A 27,093-nucleotide genomic window follows, 5' to 3' on the forward strand; every position below is an offset into this window, starting at 1 on the left:
CAAGGGCTCTGACAAAAGCTTTCTTAAAATGCTTTTAAATTATTTTATCAACAAATCGGTTTTGAAAATGATTGATAAAAATGATAAAAAATGCTTAATATCAAAGCCGATAATCGGCCATATATACATTCAAATATATAAACTCAGAATTCTAAGAAAGAAATCAGAATTCTGAAATGTAAACTAAGAATTCTGAGAAAAAGTCAGAACTATAATGAGTAAACTCATAATTCTAAAAAAAAAAAAAATCTAAATTCTGAGATGTAAGCTAATAATTCTGAGAAAAAAAGTTGTAAAAGATGTCAAAGATGTAAAATGTATAATTTTATATTTTTTTAAAAAGTCAGAATTCTGAAATGAATTCATTCCTGTGATGCAAAGCTGAATTTTCAGCATCATTACTCGGAGTCAGTCATTTTTTTCTTTCTCTTTCTTTTTTTGAAACAAATTAATACTTTTATTCAGAATGTGTAAAAAAGTGATAGCATAGACTTATAGTAGTATAGGGCCGATGCCAATAAAATTTAAATTATTAAAGATCAAGTAGGCCGATAAACGATATTTTAAACCAATATATATATGTCCGGCCTAAAAATTAAAATGATCAATTGTCAAAATTAAGAAAAACAAGGGCTCTGACAAAAGCTTTCTTTAAATTCTTTTCAATTATTTTATAATGATAAACATAAAAATGCTTAATATCAGAGCTGATAATCGGTCATATATATATATATATATATATACACACATATACATACACACACACACATTCAATATAAAAGTAAATTAAATATGAAAAACGACACATTCTATATACACTTACGTGCTGCCTTTGACAAAGCAAAGTGAATAGAGAAGTTATATAATCTATCAACAAGTCACGAGCTAAAACTCACTCGGGAAAAAAAAAGGGCTGAGGATGTTGTGAATCTGTCATGATCAAACAGCCCGGCTTTTCTTTGTGGCGTACAAACCCGAGCCCGAGGCTGCGTGGTTAAGTCCTCCTATGGCCAATCCCTGCTCTAGCTGTTTTCTTCACATCCCAGATGTTCTGATTTACACTGTGCTTCATGGTGGATGTATACAACTGTCCTCAGCCGCTCTAAATATTGAAATTTGTTCCAATGTTAGGAGGGTGAAAATAAATCCTTGTCACATTGGAAAAGATCATTCTTCCACAAGTAAAATAAACAGGGCTTAAAAGGTGCTGTAAGCGATTTCAGCTGTCTTGCTAACTTCCGTCATCTTGCGAACTTCAACTACGTTCCCTCCCTCCAAAGATGTGGGTAAAAGGTGGTCCGTAATACCTGGAGAAAGCTATTTGTTAGCAATCCCATTATTTTGAGTGGCTCGGCTGCTCCGTGCCCATCTGGAAAGTATGTGATTTGAAATCTGCCATCTTTGCTTATGGGCTAAATGCCATGTGGCTAATCAACTCTGAAACCACAGGAAATGAAGGCACGTAAACGTTGATTGGTTGACTTTATTGCTAAGGCAAATGTGATTTCTCCAGAAACTTATAATTCTCAAGAAAATCACTTACGGTATCTGAAGTTGAAGCAGGAAATGTAAGACATGTTCATAGGAACCGAAAAAAAACCTGACATAAAAAGAGGGTGAGAGGGTGTAAAATGTTTTCTTCCTGCAATAAATAACATCTTATCAAACAGTAGTATCATCGTTAAACCACAAAAGAATTACTGATTTACAGCCAGTAAACAACCACCTGCCAAGAAGAGTCTGATGAAATGACTGTATTTACCTACAAAACCGGCTCTTAAAGAGGGAGTGACAGCTGGGCGGTGTGACGCTATACATTTCTGACTGTAAAAATGTTTACACTGTGATATAAATATAGTAGGTCCCTCAAAAAAAAAAAACAATTTAACAATGTATAAAAATGTTATAATATTTCCCAGTATGTTTTAAAAATGTTCCTATGTGCATCTTTTACTTCAGTAATAGTAATAACAGCTAACCTTTCTGTATGTACAAAGGAAACAGTGGCTAGAAACGAAATAAATATCTTCATTTTTACTTTGTTTTGTACAGTTTATTATATTATTATATCACATTTAAATAAATAAAAAAATCTTTGGGCCGCACGGTGGAACTGTAATAATTAATTAATTAATTAAAATAAATAACTAAATAAATAAATCCAATCAGAATTAGAGTAAAATGTAATGTGAGTTTTAAAAATTGATACTTCAAATGTCATGTTTTGGTTTGTGTCCATCAAGTTCAAAATAAATCAAATGAAGTATTTAATTTATTCAATTACAAAATATACACTGTTAAACACTACTGTTCAAAAATTAGTCATATTTTTTAAGATGTCTTTTATGCTCACTAAGGGTGCATTTAATTGATAAAAATACAGTAAAAATAGTAAATAATCTGGAATATTATTACAATTTCAAATAACTGTTTTCTATTTTAATATATTTTAAAATGTAATTTATTTCTGTGATGCGAAGCTGAATTTTCAGCATCATTACTCCAGTCTTAAGTCACATGATCCTACAGAAACCATTTTAATCTGCTGATTTGCTGCTCTGAAAACATTTATTATTGCTATCAATGCTTTAAAAAGTTGCGATGCTTAATGTTTTTGTGGAAACACATACTTTTTTTAGGATTCATTGATAAATAGAAAGTTAAAAAACTGTAGTTTAGGTATTTGTTGTCATTTTTAATCAAATTAATTCCTCTTTGCCGAATTAAAGAATTAATTTCTTAAAAAAAAACTCAGTAGCACAACTAGCAATAAGGTTCATTTGTTATTACTTAAGTTAACATGAACTATAAATGTATATGTGACCCTGGACCACAAAACCAGTCATAAGGGTTAATTTTTTAAAATTGAGAAAGCTGAAAGCTGAATAAATAAGCTTTCCATTGATTTATGGTTTGTTAGAATAGAACAATATTTGGCAGAGATACAACTATTTCAATATATGGAATCTGAGTGCAAAAAAAAAATCAAAATATTGAAAAAATCGCCTTTAAAGTTGTCCAAATGAGGTTCTTAAAAATGCATATTTTTAATTAAAAATTAAGTTTTGATATATTTACAGTAGGAATTTTACAAAATATCTTAATGGAACATGTTCTTTATTTAATTTCCTAATGATTTTTGGCATAAAAGAAAAATCTATAATTTTGACCCATACAATGTATTTTTGGCTGTTGCTACAAATATACCCCAGCAACTTAAGATTTAAGGTTGCAGGGTCACATATTTGTATTTTTATTAACTAATTAGTAACACTTTACAATAAGGTTCATTAGCTAACATTAACTAAGAACAAAAAATGAACAATACTACAGCATTTATTAACCATATGTTAATTTCAGTATTTACTAATGCATTATTAAAATCACAAGTGTTTGTTAACATTAGTTAATGCACTGTGAATTAGCATGAGCTAACACTGTATGACTGTATTTTCATTTACTAACATTAACAAAGATTAGTAAATATACTGTAATAAATGTATTGTTCATTGTTTGTTCATGTCAGTTAATACATTAATGTAACCTTATTGTAAAAGTGTTGCCAAATCCTCTTATTGACCCCAGCTTCCAGAAGTAAATATACATTTTTTTCAACAAATTTCTAGTAAAAAAATCACTATAATTTATATATTATTAAAGTACTCGTTTGGTCATACCACCCACCACTACTAGGAGTGAATGGTTTGTCTTCCTCAGATATAATAGTCGACATAATTCCTTCCCTACAGGTGCATTCCACTGACATCATTAACACCGAACAAGACATGACACCGCAATTACAGCAACTACAGTACGAGCTTGTTATGTCAGGTTTGAGAGCTAAACTGCAGAGGAATTAGAAGTTCAAGTCCTTAAACACACAGCTTCCTGAAGAAAGACTCCACCAGGTTGAAAAGAGTGAGCGAGGCTGGCGGCCATCCAGGTCTGGGATAAAGGCCTCCAACGCGTTCCAATAGTTTACAGAGCGCGGCATAAAAGGATGTGTCAGAGAATATTTCACGGGCAAACACCTGCATCTCTGGAAACTATTTGGAGGAGAAATGGTAAATATGCTGGATAGTTTACATCAAAAATCAGATTTAGAACGGTATGGGGACTGAAGGCATACATTTAGACCGCTATTTATTGGAGTGCCTCTGAATTGAAACCACGTGTTAGGACACTTTAAAGGTCTGTCTCTATGTTCTTCAAAGGGGAAAGAGACAGAAATTACCATTGCCTGCTACACTCTTCGGCGCTGATAACTCCCAAGAACACACATGAGACCCATTTAGCACATGCTTGAAATTTATCATACGGTAAACAAAGTTTTTTTTTCCTTCTGTGGCCCTTCGCTCCATATTTCAAACACCTCTTGAAACCATTTTGACATGGCAAATCCAGCTGTTAATTTGTATTTAGTCTGAGCTCTGATAATCACCTCTCAGTTCCCCTTCACCTCTCGCTCTCTGGGTGTTTGCTTTCACAGATTTTCTCGCCCATTTCTCTTGTTATTCTTCAGGTAATCCCTGGCTCAAAGGAGGAAGGCCCAGGGTCATCACCAATAACCCCCTCAAGGCTGACACCATAAACCCCTCCGAAAAAGCCTCAGATGCTTGTGGGAAAGGGGGCAGGTGGACTAAAAATCCCAAAGAGAGTGATGTCTTGTGAGGGTCTGTGGCACGACAGCGAGTCAAGTTTTCCCCCTTTGTTCAGTTCTTGAATTTCAAGCCAAATGGAAATTTTTTCCTTTTGCGAGAATGTGTTGGCAGATGTTGAAATTTGAAAGTTACAGCCAATTTTAAAATACCTGACGGGCCCCAATAAACATTTCAAAGCATACGGACAGAAATTGAGAAGCAGCTTTTGATTTTACAATGTCCACATATACATCGCAGCTAATTATGGTTGTCACTTTGTCCTTAGAGTATTTAATTTCATTCTGTACTACGCAGAGTTCAATTTACAAAACTGGCAGACACGTCATAACCTAAATTGGTCCTTTATAAAAATAAAAAAATCATTAAATTCTGAAAAAATTCTGTTAAAAAAAAAAGTTAAAACAATAACAAAAAATAGACCAGTTTGATATTGCAGGACAATATTATAAAGTATCATCCAAAAGGTTGGGGTCGGTAATATTTTGTTTCTTAAAGTTTCTCACCAAGGTTACATTATTTGTTCAAAAATACAGCAAAAACAGCAATATTGTGAAATATTATTGCAATTTAAAATGTGTTTCTTATTTTAAAATATATTTTATTTCTATTTAATTAAAAATACAAAAAAAATGGAAATATGAATGCAGTTTTTAATGTTTTTTAAATAAGTCTCTTATGCTTAACAAGGCTGCATTGATGTAATCAAAAATGCAGTAAAATTATGAAACATTATCACAATTTAAAATAACTGTTTCCTATTTTAAAATATATTTTACTTATATTTAATCAAAAACATTAGTTCGCATTTTTTAAACGTTTTTAAACTAAGTCTCTTATCCTAAAGGCTGCAATGATGTAATCAAAAATGCAGTTAAATTGTAAAATATTATTGCAATTTAAAATAACTGCTTCCTATTTCTATTTAATCAAAAATACTGAAAAAAAGGTTAAATATTAATGCATTTTTAAAATGTTTTTTAAATAAGTCTTACGTGCTTAACAAGGCTGCATATATGTAATCAAGAATGCAGTAAAATAGTTAAATATTATTACGATTTAAAATAACTGTTTCCTATTTTACTATACTTTAAAATGTAATTTATTCCTGTAATGCAAAACTGAATTTTCAGTATCATTACTCCACTCTTCAGTGTCACATGATCCTTCAGAAATCAGAAGCATTTTTCAGGATTCTTTGATGAATAGAAAGTTCAAAACAACAGCTTTTATTGATCAGAAAATGTTTGTAACAATTTAAAGTCTTTACTATCACTTTTGGTTAATTGATTACATCCCTGGTAAATAAAGTATATATATGTATATATATATATACATATATATATATATATATATATGAACAGTAGTGTCTCTTAATGATCTAATAGTGCTTTAAAAGCCAATATTGTTAGCCAACAGCCAATATTGTTAATATTTCCCATCTATGTTTCTTGTTTACAACTTAGAAACACCAAACTGTCAAATTCAAGCTGCAACACCTGTATTTTGTACACACACAGAACAATAATTTACTTTTAATTGCATTTCATTCCTGTTCTCACTCCTAAAGCGTGTGTGTACTCGGCCTGGTAGCCTTAAAAAGCCTGTTGAGTAGGCCAGTAGTACAGACCACTTGAAAAGCCTGTTGAGTAGGCCAATAGTACATATCACTTGGCTGTGAGCGGATCACCTTCTCCTATCAAAACACTGTCCTTTCTAAAAGAGAAATGGCACAAGAACTTGGATCATCATTAAAGGGCAAAAGACAACCTGATGTGTTCAAAGTTTGAAGCTGAAAGTGTGTCAGGTGTCTGGAGAACATCATGGTCCATGAACCTGGCTTTCTGTGGTAATTGACCTGAATAAACATCTGGTTAAACAGCGTGAAATGTAAGTTAGTTGAGAGACTTACAGTAAATATTTAAAGGGATAGTTCACTCAAAAACGACCCTTACCTCACGCCATTCCAAACCTCTGTGGGACACAAAAGGTGAAGATCATCCAGATCACTACATTTAATAAAATGCAAGTAAAAAGTACCACATAAGTAGTCCGTGCTGCATGACTAGTGCGCTATACTAAAAAGTCTTCTAAAGTTATACAATAGTTTTGTGTGATATCTAATTCAATACTGAGTCAATACTGGTTTCAATTTTAGTCTGTTTATCACACAAAGCTTTCTAATGACTTTAAATATAGCACACAAGTCTACTGGATGACTTATGATTTTTTTATGATACATTTATGGTGCTTTTCCTTTTTGAAGCTCACAAACCCCAGTTCCCGTTCATTATAAAAGTACCTTTTGTTGTTCCGCGGAAGAAAGAGAAGTTAAAAGGAGCTTGGAATGATGTGAGGAAAAAACATAGAGGTATAAAACACCTCATAATTTTACACTTCAAAATTATTTTGCCTTTTTATGCCGTTTTACGTATGCAAGCTGCACCGTCCGTACAAAAAGTTAAAGCGTGCCTTACAAGAATGCTAATGTCAAAGGCTGCCTTTCATGGCTTCCATGTGTATACTGTACCACGCATATTATGCCTTGTAATGACTGGTACTCATGAATCAGTAATGAGTGATGCAGGTAACTGAGATGGCTAGTCACGTCTGCCTTACAACAGAGAAAAATGATTACAAAAAAAAAAAACAGCAGAGCGATGAAAGTTTGTGCACTTTCATGATATGAAAAATATGGAAGGTATGTCTGACCTGATGCTACATCCTCAGTAGTATATGACTGGAGGTAATATGAGTCATGTGTGAGTAGAGGTTTGTGCATGTGTGCTGCAGCTGAAAGTGCTGCTATGACCCGTATCGCAATGGTAACCTGATGATCCTGAAGTTTAAAGGGAGGGGAGACCCTTTAAGCCCCCCAAAGACAGGACTAATGGGATTGTTGGTTGCCCTGAAGACTGCAAACTAAGTTACTCCTATAGGTATTGTCATAAACTCGCCTATTACATGCATAAACTTTGGTTCTAAAGATTGCACTGATTCTGTGTACATACAGAAAAGAGAGAGGAATAGAAAATTTGACAAAAACAAGAAAAAATTATGCAAAAGAATTAAAAAAAAAAAAAAAAAAAAAAAAAAAAAAAAAAAAATCAGTCCAGGTCAGGGTTTAAGTCTATAACTTAAAACTGGATCAAGGTTTAATAAAATCATAAAATCAAGTTTGTTTTAGCCTTTTTATGGGCACAAAGTACAAAATTTATAGACACAACTACACTCGTAAAGTGAAAGTATTAAAGGCATGCATGTGTTATCAAACTGTCCTACCTCTCTCCTCCTCTTCTTCACTCTCTATCCCTTCAGAAAGTTTAACAGATGATGCCTTAATTGTATTTATGGATCAGTATTCCACTTTTGCTCCAATGCTTAATCCTGAATGGGGAAACAGAATGCTCTTGTCACCCAGTCCGAAGCAGCTCCTGTTGTTGAGAAATTGATTGCTGTGGTAGTTAGAGCCAGAAGTCCCCTGTCTTAGTGCCTCCTCTGTGGACAGGGAAGCCACAGGTCCTAAAACCTGACAGGTTCAGGCTTTAGTTTACAATGGGAAGAAAGTCATTTTCACTTCTTAAAGGTATGGGAGCCTGTTTCTGCTACAAAATAAATAAAAAGGTAAATGTAAATTTTTATCTCTAGAATTGTGAAATATAAACTCAATTTTTAGGAAAAAAAAAGTCAGAATTATGACATTTATACTGATAATTCTAAGAAAAAAGTCAGAATTATGAGATTTAAATGGGTAATACCAAGTCAGTTTTAGTATAAACAAAGTTTAAACTGGTAATTCTGAGAAAAAAATTGTGAGATTTAAACAGGTAATTCTGAAAAAAATGTCAGAAGTATGGGATTCAAACAGGTAATTCTTAAAATTTTGAGATATGAACTCAAACTGTGAGAAAAAAAAATCAGAATTTTGATATTATATATTTCTGAGAAAAAAGTTGAAATTATAAGATTTAAACAGGTAATTTTGGAAAAACAAAAAAAGTCAGAATTATGAGATTTAAAGTGGTAATTCTGAGAAAAAATGTCAGAATTATGGGATTTGAACAGGTAATTTAAAAATAAAATAGTCAGAATTATGAGATTTAAACTGGTTTTTCTTTAGTTTTTATAAAATTCTGAATTAATCTTTAATTTATATGTCAAAATTCTGAAATAATGTCCAAATTTTAAGATATGAACTCAAACTGTAAGAAAAAAATCTGAATTTTGATATTATATATTTTTGAGAAAAAAAGTTTAAATTATGAGATTTAAACAGGTAATTCTGAAATAAAAAAAATCAGAATTATGAGATTTAAACTGGTATTTCTGAGAAAAAAGTTGAAATTGTGAGATTTAAACAGGTAACTCTGAATAATAATAATAACTCTGCTAATTTAAAAAAAAGTCAGAATTATGATATTTAAACTGGTATTTCTAAAACAAAAATTTCACAATTATGAGATTTAAACTGGTATTTCTAAGAAAAAAAATGTCAGAATTATGAGATTTAAACAGGTAATTTAAAAATAAAATAGTCAGAATTATGAGATTTAAACTGATATTTCTAAGAATAAATGTCAAAATTATGAGATTTAAACAGGTAATTTAAAAATAAAATAGTCAGAATTATGAGATTTAAACTGGTATTTCTAAGAATAAATGTCAAAATTATGAGATTTTGAACAGGTAACTCTGAAATAAAAAAGTCAGAATTATGAGATCTAAACTGGTATTTCTAAAACAAAAATGTCAGAATTATGAGATTGAAAAAGGTAATTCTAAAATAAAAAAGTCAGAATTATGATATTTAAATGGGTAATTCTGAGAAAAAAAAGTTGAAAATTTGAGATTTAAACAGGATATTCTAAAATGAAAAAGTCAGAATTATGAGATTTAAACTAGTAGATTTTATAAAAATCTGAATTAATCTTTAATCTTCAAACTGTAAGAAAAAAAATCCGAATTTTGATATTACTTTTTTGTATCAGATATTACTGTTTTTTATTGTTTTTTATTGTATTGTTTTATTTTATATTTTCTTCTGAGATGTTTTATGGAAAGTCCATGCTGCTCTTTTCCATGTAACACTACAACACAAAAAGAACAAAAAATAGTTTTTCCAACTTCTGTGCTGTATTGCAAGTCTCCTAATTATGATATGCCATGCCATAAAGAAATGCATTTAAACTTGAATGCTATGAAAATTATTTTTTAAGTCTCAACAACTAGCCATTTTATTTTGCTATATCCAGTTTCTGAGTACAACAAAATATTCAAGGAGAAAAATGTAGGGCTTTTACATATAACTGGATTGTGAAATTGGTCATTAGATCCTATAAACTGAGTCATTATTTAAAAGGAAAAAAAAAAACACTGAACGGCCACTGATGCCCTAAAGCTCACATCAGGGTACTGAAGCTCCAAAAACACTGAAGCAAATTTTCAAATAGATGTTATCTTTATTAACAAACCGCATATTTGAAGACTAAAAAAGTACATTCTCACCTAAAAAAAATTTTTAATCATATTCTGTGACAAAAAAAAATATTATTTATAAAATTAAAGTGGGTTTGGGCGTCTGCCCAGCTGGAGTGACACAAACGGTGAAGCGGTTGGAGCTCTGTTATCACCAGAATATCACACCGCTGGGAAAGGCTCTCAGCCAATCAGATTTACTGTAAGAACCACAAAGAACTCTTGTCTAAATTTATATATGTATATTACTAGCATACTGGCTGTTTATTAGTACTTAAAGAGTACATATTAATGTCTTATTCTGCATGAGAATATTTGAGATCCCTAAACTTAGCAACTACCTTACTAACTGTTAATTAGCAGCAAATTAGGAGCAAACTCTTAGTTAATAGTGAGTATGTGTTCCCTATTCTAAAGTGTTACTCAGTGTTGTATCAAAGAACCAGCCATAAGTGCATCACAATTCAGCAGGTGGAGGGTCTCCACATTTAGTTAATATTATTTAATAGAAAAGTGTCTCAATAATAAATATAATTCAAGCACGTTAAACAGTTTAAAGTATCCCTGGTGAAAAAAACAGCATATGCTGGTAGGTATGTTTTGATGCTGGTTTAAGCTGGTCCTTGACCAGCAACATGACCAGCATAAACCAGAAAAGGACCATCTTAAACCAGCTAAGGACCAGCTTAAACCAGCATCAAAACATACCTAACCGGCATCCCAGCATCAAAACATACCTACCAGCATATGCTGTTTTTTTCACCAGGGATGACGGTTCATACATTTATATGTCATCATAGCACACAGCATGAGCTAATGACTAAGACTTCTTGACAGAACCTGTCTCATATTGTTTGAAATGGACTTTAGAGTCTGCATAAGTCTACTTAAGAGTGACTCAACTAGTCGTAACCCTTTGATTTGTGTTTGTTGAAGAAGGATTGCAAAGAGCGCATATGTCAACCTCTTAAAATAGCAAGCTGAAGACCGAAACAACACAAAGTCACAACAGCAATCACTGGAATTTCACACATGACGCCAGCAGTCACAAACCCAGTGATAGACCAGACGACCTCAGAGATGTCAACATTAATATTAAGAGTATAAAACAGAAAAAATCCTATTTATAACTACAATTCCAATCCATTTATAGCCATTGATATTTTAGTATACCCCCTTTTCCAAATAACGTAACATTTGTTAACAGATGTTGCTTGTCTCTGAATATAGTTCAGTATGGAATTCCATTTACAGTTTGTGTTTTTATAACAAAATAGCGGTTGATATTAGTTTCCGTTGTACAAATGCAACTCCTGTAATACTGCTTAAATTAAAAATGCTCTTGTGACGTAGAGACTCAGAGGGGTACTTGCACAGGATTTCCAAAGTCTTTGCTACATCCTGAGGTAATTCCAAAAAAACAAAACATAATTATAATGGGATTTCTATAACAAACGCACATTAGCCAAAGCATTCCAGTGCAAGTCAGTCCTTGTTAGTTCAATGCCATTTTGCAATATCCAGATTCGTCAAGCCTCATTTGCACGGCGATGACGCTGCCCAGCAACACACGCTTGTTTACATTTAGGGGCCAATCAAAGAGGCACAAACATGTGTTTTTCCATCCGATGACTGAATTGCAACACTCTCTAAAACACTCAATTTCAAAGCAAGAGAAACAGAGGTACAGGAAACAATTTGCCAGTTAAACAACTTGTCAGTTAACAACACGTTCGACTATTAGAAATAATAATGATGCTTGTCTTGGCAAGTGCCCAGCTAATAAAAGTAACAGCTCAGTTTTACGCTGGAGGATGGAGGTCATTGCCAGCTTGTTGTTTGTGTTTGTCAAACAAATACATGACACTTCTACTCTGTTTTTTTTCTTCAGGGTGTTATACAAAGGTCTCACTTTTCATTGGTAGAGATGGAGTAATGGATTCCCGCAAACTGTACAGATGTACAAGGTCACATGAGGTGACGCATAATGATGTCAAAATCAAAGCATATCACAGTCTATAAAATTTCCTCAAAGGGTGCTGATGCTGCTTGCGGCATAAAAGAGATTTAAGGCTATACGTGATAGGAAATTGTCGTGTTTGCGGGCACGCAATCAAGTAAAACCCTCCAGGTCATATGCAACTGTGTAAATGTAATTTTTGAGGTTTGCAGGCCACGGCATTCCAAACAGTATTGTTTCTGGTTGGTGTTGGCATGGGCTCAGGACTCTTGTTTCTCTGTTGTTTTCAAACAAAAACAGCAGGGAAAGAAAAGTAAGAGTCTGGAAGATAGTCTTGAGCAATTGGATTACATTCAATAAGCATGACAACAGACAGCATACAAAATACGTGCTGACTAATAGGACAAAACCGAAGTGGGAAATTGCGTCTAGGTTTTAACATCTTAATCATATTACTCCTGAGCTAGTTTTTCTGGTCACATCTGGATGACCTATAAGCTCATTCTGGCCAAGAAATATCCAGAAGACTATCCAACCGACATTTACTGTAAAGGAAGCAACAAAAATTAAACCAGCTGATTTGTTGGTCTTAGCCGATGTAAAATCCTTCTAAAAGACCAGTCAGAGCAGTTAAGGCCAGCAAACAAGTTTAGGCTGGTTTAAAGGAATAGTTCACCCAATCATTTACACACTCTCATGTTATTCCAAACCTGTATGACTTTCTTTTGGATCTCAATGACAAAAACCGCTGAATGATTGTTTAAAATATCATCTTTCATGTTCCGCAATGAAAAGAAACGAGATGGATTGACATGAAGGTGAGTAAACAATAAGAGGATTTTCATTTTTAGGTAAAGTATACCTATAAGGTGCTTATTTTCAAGTATTGATGTTCAACAAAGTATTGAACATCCTGTTCAGGCCAGGAACAAACTATTCTTTTCTTCATAATTAAATGCAACTATTAAAAAAAAACACCTGAGGAACAGATAGGTGGAGGTAAATGTGTATTATTGCCATTTAAATTGGTTGATATCAGTAATCAAGGCTATTGTGCTTAACAAATTTTCAGGGTTTGTGTCATCTATTAATTCCAGTTATTGCCATTTGATCTGTAAATGTCATCAGATGTCTTTAGAGGAGTGTGAAATAAGTAACTGGATAGGAACATACTGAACATACCTCTAACAAAGGCAAATCGCCTTGCGTCACGTATATGGATCTCCATAGCCACATCTCTTTTTTCTGCACGTATTATGTGATATGTAGGAAGCGGCTCAACTTTCACAGTTTTGGGGAATAAGTGCAAACAGACCTTTTGCATGGACGCAATCTGTTCGCATTTACCAAGCACCTTTGTCTTCCAGTCAGATGAAAAGAATTACAAGATCATTTCCTATTAATTTCCCCCCTCAAAAATACACCCAGAGTGGATGAAAAAATAAATTCCTCGCTTGTTTGAATTTCTTTCGTGAAAATAATCAGTAAGGATTTTAAATCAAGCATGAAAGGAGGATTAATATCTTCAAAGACTTCAAAGGCGGTACAGTAGTAGTACACAGCGAAGAAAAAAGGGAGAAGGAATAAAAATAATGTAAAAATGCAGGCGTGAAAAGTGCAGACTGCAAGATGTGAGAACCACTTAAGCTGGGACATATGAGGGAATTTTAAAAAGTATGCTTTTTAGACCAAGAAAAAATCATGGAAATTAATAAAATCTTAAACATTTATAGAAATTTCTATATTTATTATAAATTTCTCAATTTTATACATATACAGTTGAAGTCAAAAGTTTACATACACCCTGCAGAATCTGCAAAATGTTAATTATTTGATTAAAAGAGGGATCATACAAAATGCATGTTATTTTTTATTTAGTACTGACCTGAATAAGGTATTTCACATAAAAGACATTTACATATAGTCCACAAGAGAAGCAACTGAGATCCATGTGACATGCTATTGTAAAGATGGCATTTATTAACGAGGAGAATGAAGACGTGAGGATTGAAGAAGCATTCATGAAGATCCTGAGGGACAAACAAACCTGATGGCACTGAAAGAAGAGAGGCAAGAACTGACAAAAATAGAAGAGAAAGATCAATATGAGAGACTTGGTTTCATGACTATGGAAAATAAATAAGAGAAAATAATAGTTTAACTATAAAAATGACCCAGTTCAAAAGTTTACATACACTCGATTCTTAATACTGTGTTGTTAACTGAATGATACACATTTTGTATGTTGTTTTGTTGTTGTTGTTGTTGTTGTTGTTTGTGATCCCTCGCTTGTCCTGAACAGTGAAACTGCCCACTGTTCTTCAGAAAAATCCCAATGGTCCCACAAACTCTTTGGTTTTTCAGCATTTTTGTGTATTTGAACCCTTTCCAACAATGACTGTATGATTTTGAGATCCATCTTTTCAAACTGAGGACAACTGAGGGACTCAGCAACTATTACAGAAGGTTAAAAACGCACACTGATACTCCAGATGCACACAATGCATTAAGAGCCGGGGGTGTAAACTTTTGAATAGTACTTAGACGTATACATTTTTCTTATTTTGCCTAAATATCTGATTTTGTTCGTTTAGTACTGCCCTTCAGAAGCTACAGAAGATACTTGCATGTTTCCCAGAAAACAAATAGGTTAAATGTACCCTGACCTTCAAATTCAAAAAGTTTTCACCCCCCGGCTCTTAATGCATTGTGTTTCCTTCTGGAGCATCAGTGAGTGTTTGAACCTTCTGTAATAGATGCATATGAGTCCCCCAGTTATCCTCAGTGTGAAAAGATGCATCTCAAATTATACAGTCATTGTTCATTGTCATAAAGGACAGCAGGCAGTTTAACTGTTTAGGACAAACAAGGGACTCATGAACAACTATCACTAAACAAAACACACCACACACCAAAAAAAAAAAAAAAAAGAAATTCAGGTAACAACACAGTATTAAGAATCAAGTGTATGTAAACTTTCGAATGGGGTCATTTGTTTTTTAAATTCAGCTGTTATTTTCTCTTGTGGACTATATGTAAATGTCTTTTATATGACATATCTTATTCAGGTCAGTACTAAATAAAAAATAAAATAACACGCATTTTGTATGATCCCTCTTATTTTGCAGATTCTGCAACTTTTGACTTCAACTAATTTCACAAAAACTGAATTCAATAAGTTTTGACATCAAAACTGGAGATAAAAACACGATGACTTCAAAGTCTCATGTAAATGCATTCCTTATGGCTGTCGGCATTCTGTTATACATTACATGCAAATGCACTCCCTGTGACAACACAGAAAAGGGATCCATAATTGGAAAATCACACAGATGTACTGCAGCAGCATACTGATCTCAACAATACCATTTATGTAACTCAAACACACAGCAGTGTGAACAATAATGAACTTATGCACTCGAGAGCTGAACTTATGCACCCACCCCCCCATTCTGCACTTGAGATGAAGAGTGGCTAGGAAAAGTCATTTCCTCTTTACGCGAACGTGAGCCAAGTGTTGCTCATAAGATGAGAAGAAAGTCTCCTCATCTCTGCAGATTCTCAAGACTGCCATACAGTCAGAATGAAGGAATTCAGACTGCGAAGCCCCAGAATCTGCTGCCAGAAGACCTTTTGACCTTCTCCTTGAGCCATCAGGACGGACATCATTTCGCTCCAGCCACATGGAAAGACAGTATCAGTGTTGTGTCAGATGTAAAGGTCGATTTCCATGCTGGATTTTCAGTTCCCAGACAACAACGTGGACAGAAATGCACAAATTCCCGCCATTTTATGTTCTCTGGAACAGACAACCGCCTCTTTGAAAATATTGACTTTGAACATGTTCGGCTTATTACGTCAGTGAGAAACTGCCAAAAAACACGGCTTTAGCACCATGATTGTGATAATGACTAGAAATCTGTGTGAACCGCTCGGTAAAAAAAAAAAAAAAACTCTTCATGTTGACATAGATTATTAACAGACCACAAAACAGAGCATACTTATCTGATCCATCAGACTCTTTTTGTTCAAATGCTTACAACATTTTCACCTTAGACACTAACAGACAAGTTTTAATAACCATATAATCTTCTGGAGAATGCTGAAGAATTTATCTTCAGCCATTAAGCCGAAGGGATCTTTTTACACTATCATCATTTACACTATGATGGCATTACAGTATTAAAGCTGAAGTGTGTAGTTTTTCATTGCTCTGTTTGTTTTAGACCAGCATACCTACTTTGAGGCTGTTTGTTGAACAGTGGACGAAAGATGAGTATTTATAATGTTTACACACTTCAGCTTCAAAGGGACAGTTCATTAAAAAATAAAAATTCTGTCATCATTTACTCATCCTCATGTTGCTCCAAAACTGACTTTCCTTCTTCTGTGGAACACAAAAGAAAACATTTAGAAAACCGAGAACATATTAGACAATTTCATATAGACTAGATGCAACTGATTCTATTTTTTCACAGCTGTTAGAGATGGATGTTCTCTTTATTATATTAAATCCGCATTTAAAATGCATTTTTCAGCACATTAAGTACGCAGTGACCTTTAACATGAATAGTGCCTTCAATGTGAACAAAACTGGCAGCTATACTGTTTCTCTATATGAATATGTGGCATAGTTTGAGGTTTGAACAAAATTTGCATTTTTATCCTGAGGGGGAACAGTATTTTTATGCCACAATAATAGAAGTGTTAATTCACACTCTCGCCGTCTGCACATGGCGCCCCTTTGTTCGTTTTCTTCAATGTAGGCATTATTTCCTGTTGAGTTCAGTGCTTCACATTCTCAGACAGAAATTTCTTTATCTTTCATATGAATGCCTGAGAGTTGTTAAAAGAATTGAATGTAATCGGTTGTGTTTCAGTTTATGGCGTTACACAGGTCATGCTATATCCTTTATTATACAGTATCTGGAAGATATTTTAACAACTGTTAGGGAAGTGTTGATGATTGTTTAATCTTCCTTGTCCCATTTTTTAACTAGGCTAAAATGAGACTGAATGAGGGTTATTATCTGTCAATGAACTGTTTTCTAAAGCTGTTGTTCCTGTTTATTTAAAGGGAAAGCCACATCACATGGTGTGTTGACATATCAGCATATACTAAAGCATTTTACACAGAATGTGTCTTCGAGTGTAATTCAAGATGCAAGGCAGTAAAATAGAAAAAAAAAACGAATGTCTATATGCTTTACAAGTTACAATTTATAATTGTTCAACTGAGAAAGTAGGGCTGTCACACACAATTATTTTGGTAACTGAGTAATCGGATAATTGTAATAATTTTTTTGTTGGGAACAATAGCATTTAAAATGATTTAAAATAGATATACAAGGCAATAATACGTAGTTCAAATAAAGCAAGTAATTATATGGTTTTATTGAACAAAACTGTTTAAATACATAATGTCTTATAAAAAATAGAACTAATACATTATGCACAGTGCTGCCAAGTTTGTGGTTTTCCCACAGAACTGAACTACTTTAACACTGTTGCCGCGGGTTGTTTTTCATGTCCACGGGTTTAAGTAATCCCCAATAATGTGATATTTAGTCCCTGGAATGCTAGTTTTACCAGGGGAATTCCTTTTTTACCCCTCGGAACATGATTAGGCTACTTTTAGGCTAGTTCTGAGTAGCAATTTGGTTTTGTTGTGAAAACCTGGAAATCCTGATTATGCATTATCACAAATGCCTGCAGAGGGTGCCAATGGCCTGACGATAGTTTATGCATGATCTAATCCTTGTTTAATATTAACTAATCAACGTTTAGTTCAAATGTCCACTTATTCTTTAATATTTGGCCATTTCTTTCAACTTTTATTTTTTATTTTTGAATATGTGGACATTAAAACATGTGGGCAGCCGTGGGGCAGCCCCACAAAATTCCGAGTATGGGTTACTATACTTGGCCACACGTCACATCCTTTCCTTTCCTGTCCTTTCCTTTGAGCTTTTGTTTTAAAATCGTGATGAACAGTTAGCATGTTTAGAAAGATATTGATGTATTCTCCTGTGTTTGCCTATGGTTTATAAATCATTTACCTTACAAATCTGATGAAATGGCACATACTGCGTTCCCAGATGAACGTTACAATAAACCCAAACCCACAGCAATTTGCACATAAAACTGATAACTGTTTGTGTGGAGCAGCATTTACTGTTAACAGAGCCGCTGATGTAAATAATTTAGCGCATATATGAAACCTTCATAGCATTTACATATTTAATTTAATTGAGCACTTGTGAATTCACAATAGCATTATGCTTTATTATGATTTCTAAACGGGTTTAATATAACATGCAGCCTTGGAAAATGGGCTTATAATCAGTGTTGCAGTTTGCAGTTTTCCCGTGGAATTGGGCTACTTTAACACTGTTGCCCTGGGTTGAATTGACCACAATAATGTAATATTTAGCCTCTGGAATGCTAATTTTACCAAGGGAATGCATATTTCACCCCCACCCCCCCACCCCCCCACCCAAATTGCGAATGGACTACTTTTGGGCTAGTTTTGAGTAGCAATTGGGTGGTTTTATTGTGAAAACCTGGCAAACCCTGCTAATAATGTCTTTCATGGATTCTCATCTGTGGAATGCGCCACTTTCGGGGTTTTTGTTTTTTTTAATCACATACTCGAATTGAATCGAGGAATCATGACAACCCTAGTTGACAGATCCAAGAACTGTCAAATATGTCCATCTAGCATGTTAACAAAAGAAGAACTTCAATAAACAAAAGGTTAATGCTGAGTACCTTACATTTTGGACGCAATATTGCAATACTCTTTCTGTTTTTACTTCACCCAGGAAAAAATCTCAAAAAAAAAAACAAAGAGTTTAATTCATGAATGATTATGTTTTTGAAAAAAATCAGATGAGTGAATGATTCAATGACTCCAACCAATTGTCTCATTCCTGAATGTATTAGCTCTTTTGAACTGATCGTCTGAATCATTCAGTGACTCACTTATAAAGACAGTCATGTGCTTCGCTTCCGAATGAATCAGCTCTTTTGCATGATTCAACTGAATGATTCAATGACTCGCTCATACAGTGGATCCACACATGCGGACATTTTACATTAATGTTTAGCCTCAAAGTGAAAAGAATGGTAAATTAACATGCTTCCCCTCCGGATGCTTAAAGAAATTTGAGAAAGAAAACAAGTGGGAAAAGTCTTGTATGGGAGATGTTTCTGGGGAATAAAAAGATAATATCTCCACCTGTTTTGTCAGTTCAGATAATTGTATTTTTCCAGCTGTTCTAGAGATTTCCGGTGACCTTTAATAACAAGGCCACATTACAAACATCTGCCCACACATCATCAGCATGTACAGGAAACAATTTGATTAGACCTGTCTGCCCGCATCACAGGCTTATATTGCTCACTACTTACGAGTTGTCAACACGAGGTGATAAGTGAAACATGATGGAAGGGCATAAAGCAAATTGGATTTGAATAGCGGTGAACAATCCACTCTGTTTCAAGCACGGTTGCCGGGCTGTTACAATGAAGCAACAGGGAAAAAACAGGAAAGAGGAATAAAATACAATAAAATAAATCAATAAAATAAAATAAAATAAAAAATATTATATAAAATATTACATATTAATTTAAAGTAGTTCACTTTAGATTTAGATCTATAGAATCTAGATTAAAATCTAATCTAAACCAGACTCTAGGTATTGATTGATTTGAACTATCAAGGATTTGGCCTCATTACTTCTGTTAACATTTATTAAAATATTTGGATCCAAAATATTGTCTCAGATAACTCAGGCCTTCAAGAAACATTAATAAGAATTTTCACAGAAAAAGCAAGCAGCACAGCAATGCTCATAATGACCTCTCCAATCCAACTGACTAATGAGCAATATCAACTAATGTTCTAGAATTCTCTGGCAACTTAAAAACCCACCGATTTATCTAAAGCTTATCATTTGGAAAGTCCAAGTTTCAAGACGAATTACCAGTTAGAGGATTAAGTTTGCCAAAATACGATTCCCACCCACAGCATATGTGCACACACACAAACACTATACAGATATTTTACTACAGAAGGGCTCCTAAGCTATTGCATGTCATGAAGCCCCTCCTAATAAGCACCAGCAGATCAAGTGACCCCTCTCACCTTTGAAATCCAAGAAGCGATCCAAAAAGCTACCATCTTTTAAGGATTTAGCACAAAGACCCTCTCCATATGAACGCGCATAGTTCCCGAAGAATACAATGACCCCCAGGCACTGCCTCAGTTGATTTAACTGATAATGTACTGACTAAATGATTATATTTATGACAACCAAAAGTCAAAAATGACAATACAAAATGAATGAATAATTGTTACTTTGTAACAATTCAATAGTTTGTTCATCTAGACAATGGGAAATCCAGCAGGTTTCTTTTGCACGTGTGGTGACCCATGTCATCTCTTGGGCTTACCTCCCACTGTCATTTACACTCCTCTCCAATCTGTCCATCCAACCCTCTCTGTTCATTGTTCTCCTCCGTCACTGGGGAGAAAAGGAGGGGAAAATTCCTTTGTAATTAATCTTACAACACAAGTCACGGATTTTAGAGCAAAACTAAGGCCGCTTGGCTGGATAAATGAAGCAAAAGTTTTTGTCTTTCGCTTTAATACTCTCTCATTCATACAGTCAATGATTTTCAGATTATAAGGCTTAAGCCTTTATTAGTTTCGACATTTGACTTTTTGATCTGCTTTCAGAAGTCAGATGTTGAAACACTTTTATTAACAGTGTCAGAGTTATTATAATTAACTAACACTACAATAAAATAAACTAAAATGTTATTAATAATAAAATAAAAATGACATATTAAAAAAACTAATGCAACATTTCTCATCTTCATTTAGTTAATGTACTAAATGTAACATTCTAAAATAACTAAAACTGAAATAAAAATTAATATACATATTAAAAAAGCAACAAAATAAAACTTTAACTAAAATTAAAATATAAGAACTAATTCACAAAATTAATAAAGACATATAATAATAATTCAATGATATTAAAATAACACAGTTTAGTGTAAAATTTAGTAACTTTTTCAGTTTTGGTTCAACATTTTTCAATTATGGAATGTTACTTTTGAAAGTTCTCTGAACATTCTAAAATAAGTATCAACATTTAAAAATGTTTTCAACACTTTCAATGAACATTCCATGAATGATGTGTAAACAATGATCTTGAGAACATTATTAAAAACCAGATACCTTTAAACAAACATTCTAATAACATTACAGGAGGAGCGTTTGTTCATAATTTTATTCATAATGAGAATGTGAACCAGAGTTCAGAAAACATTTGGTATTAGTTGGAAGTGTGCTGTAAATCTTAATATGTTTTCTGAGTACATCTGTTCAGTTACTTAGAAACTGATTAGGTTAATATACTCTGAGATTAAGTTATCCTTTGATTTTCTTGAACACAAATGTTAATTGCTCTTAACTTGAAATACTGATTAAGCTAACTCAGTATTGCATGTGGTTGCCAAATTGGTATACGGTTGCCAAGTTGTTCTGAGTGGTTGTTTGCATGTTGCTGTGGTACCGCTAGGTGATTGTTGGATGGATTGTTTAAACTCAAACAAGTGATAATTGATGCTTTGGCAAGCACCACTAATTAACTGACACAGAAAGCACTGATGGATGGCAAACTCTGCATAGACGCTTTATATTGGTAAAATATTTGCTGCCTCCTTGTGGTGTCCATCAAATATTCTGGTGTCTACAATGCTGCAATAAATGTTCATGTGGAAATACACTACTGGGTGGTGTGAAGATGTTTATACAAGAACTAATCTTATCTCTAAACCTCGCAGCTGGAGTGTTCCACATTCAATAAAAGTCAATAACAATTTTTTTCACCCTAATAGTTGAGCTGCAGCCAATCCTCCCCAATCATTTACAAATCACTGCAGGTCCATGCTCAACCACAAGAGGGTGCTTTTTAGACACTGGACTGTCCTCATTTAAGTGTTTACCAGGACAGCAATGTATACATAAATTAGACAATGCTATGAACACAACCAGCCTGATGCACATTTTAACAGATGACTGTATTTCTGAACATACTTTGCAAAGAGTAATTATGCATGTATCTTGTTTTTGAAGTCCTCTGAAGGGAGCAGATTTGACCCACCGATGGCTTGTTAGCAGGGAGAGTAAATTAATTCTCACCGGAGACTCGCAGCAGAAGATTACAACAACAGATGCTGCAACCAGCAGCTGGAAGTTTCAATTAATTAGTTAATTAAGCTTGACTTCCACTTGCAGCCCATCTACAGGTCAGTGTATAATGTGTTATGGTAAACCCGTGTCCACTTTGCAGCAAACATGGTGTGACGGTTTCAGTTATATGAGAGAAAATAGGCTTGATGCTTTAGATTAAATGTATTAGACTGAAACCTTCTAATATCCAAATCAGTTTTAAAGGGATAGTTCACCCAAAAATGAAAATTTAGCCATTAATTACTCACCTATGCCATTTCAGACCCATAAGACCCAAAATTATTTTTATCTATATCTATTTTTTAAGATACTGGTACTCTTGTGAATAGGCATCGAAGAGAAGAAATTGCTGAAAAATGTAGTTATTTTTGTTTTCTTTAGCTTCGTAAAATTGAGGTTGAACCACTGATGTCACATGGACTATATTAACGATGCCCTTATTACCTTTCTGGGCCTTGAACGTGGTAGTTGTGTGGCTGTCTATGCAGAAAGTGCTCGAATTTCATCAAAAATATCTTAATTTGTGTTCCATTAACAAAGGTCTTACGGGTTTGGAACGACATGAGGGTGAGTAATTAATCACAGAATTTTCGTTTTTAGGTGAAACAGCCCTTTAAGTACCAAAAGCAGACGAGCTGTCAAGCTAATAAACATAATTTCTAACTTTTTAAGTTAGAACAAAACGTTCTTTAAGTAATGTTTACGGAACATTGTAAAACTTTATTAATATTTGATAAATGTTCCCATAGCATTGAGAGAAAACATTAACATTTTCAAACATTCTCAAAACATCCTCATGATGTTATTTGCACTTGATGAACATTCTATGAAGTCTTTTTTTTTTTTGGTAACAATGAAATAGTGTTCTAATCACAACAAGAAAACTGTACATTTTTGTGTTCTTAGAATATTACAAATTAACGTTCAAATAACACATTTTGGGTCAAAATTTTGTAGAATGCTGTAAGAAACATTTTTTTAAATTTTTTGGCTTTTAGTGTGAATATGTTAACCATAAGATTATCTGTAAGCTAGTGTGCACCAAAACAATGACAAAATTCGCATTCAGGGTCCATTCACACAGAACACGTTTTTCCATTCCATTGTTTTTCTATGTAAACATGCTTTACGGCATGACCATTACGCTCACGTCTCACATCTTTTATCTTATTTGACATTTCTTCAAGCTATTATCACAACTTGTTCCTTAAAAAAGAGCTTGGAGAGAAATATCTGTGTCACTGAATATTGTTGTCATTGCGTCACGTCTCAAAAGCACGTGTCAAGACCCTCGCGTTCTACGCTGCATTTTTTTAAAAGCCATTCCTGAATGCTGATGATGTATTAATCTCAGTTTTAAAAAAACTGACCCTTATGACTGGTTTTGTGGTCCAGTGTCACAAATAATGTTCTAATCTCAAGAAGAAAAGAGTACATTTTAACATTCTTAGAATATTGAAAATAAACATTTAAAGGACATACTTGGGTAAAAATGTAGTAGAATGTTGTAGCAAACATTTTTGTAACATTTAAATAACATTCTATCACAATCACAACAAGAAAGCAGGACATTTTAATGTTTTAGAATATTAAAAATAAACATTCCAATAATGTTCTTTTGTGGGTAAAATGTTGATAGAATGTTTCAAAACAATGTTCCCAAATTGTTTTTAGAACCTAAATTTGTAGGGAAAGTTCATTGTTCTGTTAATGACATAGGTAGAAACAAAGTATTATTGTCCTGCCCTTAAAAACCGGTTGCGAAGTAAAGCTAAAGTTTGTTTTTGAATAAAGATTATGAGGACACATGAATTATGAGGACAAATTAAGGATGTGCACGGATAAATTATTTATAATAAACGCTTCATTATTCCATAAAGAAATAAAAAGTCAGTTTTGGTATCATGGTGACTTTGAACTAATTTAGAAGGGGTAACTGCCTGTGAGGAGTGTCCCACTTTAGTTGTGGTGCTGCATACACAATGCATTCTAGCGTTACCATCTGCCCTATTTTTTAATTGTTGGTCTAAGCATGCAGTAGACATACAGTGTGTCTTGTTATGCCAAGTTAAAAATAGCTCAACTTTTGACACAGATCAGTGTCAGTTGTAAAACAATGGACGAATCAGATGATTTCTAGCTAACTTTGCTATATACAGTGGGTACGGAAAGTATTCAGACCCCCTTAAATTTTTCACTCTTTGTTATATTGCAGCCATTTGCTAAAATCATTTAAATTCTTTTTTTTCCTCATTAATGTACACACAGCACCCCATATTGACAGAAAAACACAGAATTGTTGACATTTTTGCAGATTTATTAAAAAAGAAAAACTGAAATATCACACGGTCCTAAGTATTCAGACCCTTTGCTCAGTATTTAGTAGAAGCACCCTTTTGATCTAATACAGCCATGAGTCTTTTTGGGAAAGATGCAACAAGTTTTTCACACCTGGATTTGGGGATCCTCTGCCATTCCTCCTTTCAGATCCTCTCCAGTTCTGTCAGGTTGGATGGTAAACATTGGTGGACAGCCATTTTTAGGTCTCTCCAGAGATGCTCAATTGGGTTTAAGTCAGGGCCATTCAAGAACAGTCACGGAGTTGTTGTGAAGCCACTCCTTCGTTATTTTAGCTGTGTGGTTAGGGTCATTGTCTTGTTGGAAGGTAAACCTTCGTCCCAGTCTGAGGTCCTGAGCACTCTGGAGAAGGTTTTAGTCCAGGATATCCCTGTACTTGGCCGCATTCATCTTTCCCTCAATTGCAACCAGTCGTCCTGTCCCTGCAGCTAAAAAAAACACCCCCACAGCATGATGCTGCCACCACCATGCTTCACTGTTGGGACTGTATTGGACAGGTGATGAGCAGTGCCTGGTTTTCTCCACACATACCGCTTAGAATTAAGGCCAGAAAGTTCTATCTTGGTCTCATCAGACCAGAGAATCTTATTTCTCACCATCTTGGAGTCCTTCAGGTGTTTTTTCATGTCTTGCACTGAGGAGAGGCTTCCGTCGGGCCACTCTGCCATAAAGCCCTGACTGGTGGAGGGCTGCAGTGATGGTTGACTTTCTACAACTTTCTCCCATCTCCCGACTGCATCTCTGGAGCTCAGCCATAGTGATCTTTGGGTTCTTCTTTACCTCTCTCACCAAGGCTCTTCTCCCCCGATAGCACAGTTTGGCCGGACGGCCAGCTCTAGAAAGGGTTCTGGTCGTCCCAAACGTCTTCCATTTAAGGATTATGGAGGCCACTGTGCTCTTAGGAAGTGCAGCAGAAATTTTTTTGTAACCTTGGCCAGATCTGTGCCTTGCCACAATTCTGTCTCTGAGCTCTTCAGGCAGTTCCTTTGACCTCATGATTCTCATTTGCTCTGACATGCACTGTGAGCTGTAAGGTCTTATATAGACAGGTGTGTGGCTTTCCTAATCAAGTCCAATCAGTATAATCAAACACAGCTGGACTCAAATGAAGGTGTAGAACCATCTCAAGGATGATCAGAAGAAATGGACAGCACCTGAGTTAAATATATGAGGGTCACAGCAAAGGGTCTGAATGTGATATTTCAGTTGTTTTTTTTTTAATAAATCTGCAAAAATGTCAACAATTCTGTGTTTTTCTGTCAATATGGAGTGCTGTGTGTACATTAATGAGGAAAAAAAATGAACTTAAATGATTTTAGCAAATGGCTGCAATATAACAAAGAGTGAAAGATTTAAGGGGGTCTGAATACTTTCCGTACCCACTGTATGTATATATATATATATATATATATATGTATGTATTATAGTTTATATGTATTACAGTAAAAATAATCAAATCGAAATTTAAATAAAAAAAAAAAAGATTAGAATTATTAAGAAAATACTATGCCAGTTTTTTTACTCTAAAAAAAAGACTACAATTGCATGGTTAATTCAGTGTGTTACTTGTGTTTCTTTGTATTTGTGCACATTTTTTGAGTGAAAATTGTTTCTACAATTGCATATAAATGCAGATGCTAGAGACAGACCACCTCACTAGATATAGGAATACAAACGAAATATACTATAGATTGAAAAGTACAATTAATTGCAGCTAAAGGACGTGCGTGTTGCTTTTTATTGATTTTTATGGCACGTGCACAATGAAAAAAACACTGCGATATGTTACGGATGTTCTTTTCAATTAGAGATGATCAAACAGAATCACTAACAAAGACTCAATTCGCACTACAAAGGGCCAGCAGTGCTTTCAACTAGCGCTTTTCTCTTAGAAAACAATCCCACTGTCAATATTCTAACGGTGAAGGTGACAATAACAACACCCAGGTTACGCTAGAGAATAGGACACAGGTGTGATCGTGAGCGGTTGCGCGTAATTTGCTTCCCTTGTCCCTGTAACATGCAACCACGTCTGATCTCACGGGTTAATGGCACTAGAAGATATACCGTCTATTACGGAGGGACCTCGGGGGCAGCTGAATACATGATCAGGAATATTTATACCTCTTTCTAACCTCTCAGTCCCATCTGCACAGAGATTTTTCTTCCTTTTCATAAATCACTGGGTTGAGGCAATTGCACACAGGCACACTGGAATGGGATTTTACTGCTGGGAGGGGGATTGTATTGGGGGATGGAGCAGAAATGAGAGCGCTCGTTTGTTTCTCAAAAAGGAGCGTGTTAAGATGCGAGGAAATTTAGGTTTTAGACTTGACACATTTAGAAAAATACATCCCAGATTTGCAGCGCTCGCC

General features: G+C 34.3%; 1 protein-coding gene across 3 annotated transcripts in view; it reads right to left on the reverse strand.

Annotated features, from left to right (window-relative positions):
* The window catches only part of ngfb (nerve growth factor b (beta polypeptide)), a 48,306-nt gene that overhangs the window by 13,853 nt on the left and 7,360 nt on the right, over nucleotides 1-27,093 (reverse strand). For 2 of the 3 annotated variants that reach the window (XM_051112898.1, XM_051112897.1), the window contains one exon: nucleotides 20,551-20,621. In XM_051112898.1, coding sequence (XP_050968855.1) covers nucleotides 20,551-20,606 — 56 coding nt within the window. In that variant the 5' untranslated portion in view covers nucleotides 20,607-20,621. Of the gene's footprint in view, nucleotides 1-7,940; nucleotides 8,098-20,550; nucleotides 20,622-27,093 lie in introns of those variants that run through there. The other variant, XM_051112899.1, reaches the window with a different exon arrangement.

This window comes from Labeo rohita, chromosome 6 (genome assembly GCF_022985175.1).
Source record: "Labeo rohita strain BAU-BD-2019 chromosome 6, IGBB_LRoh.1.0, whole genome shotgun sequence".
NCBI classification, from domain to species: Eukaryota; Metazoa; Chordata; class Actinopteri; order Cypriniformes; family Cyprinidae; genus Labeo; species Labeo rohita.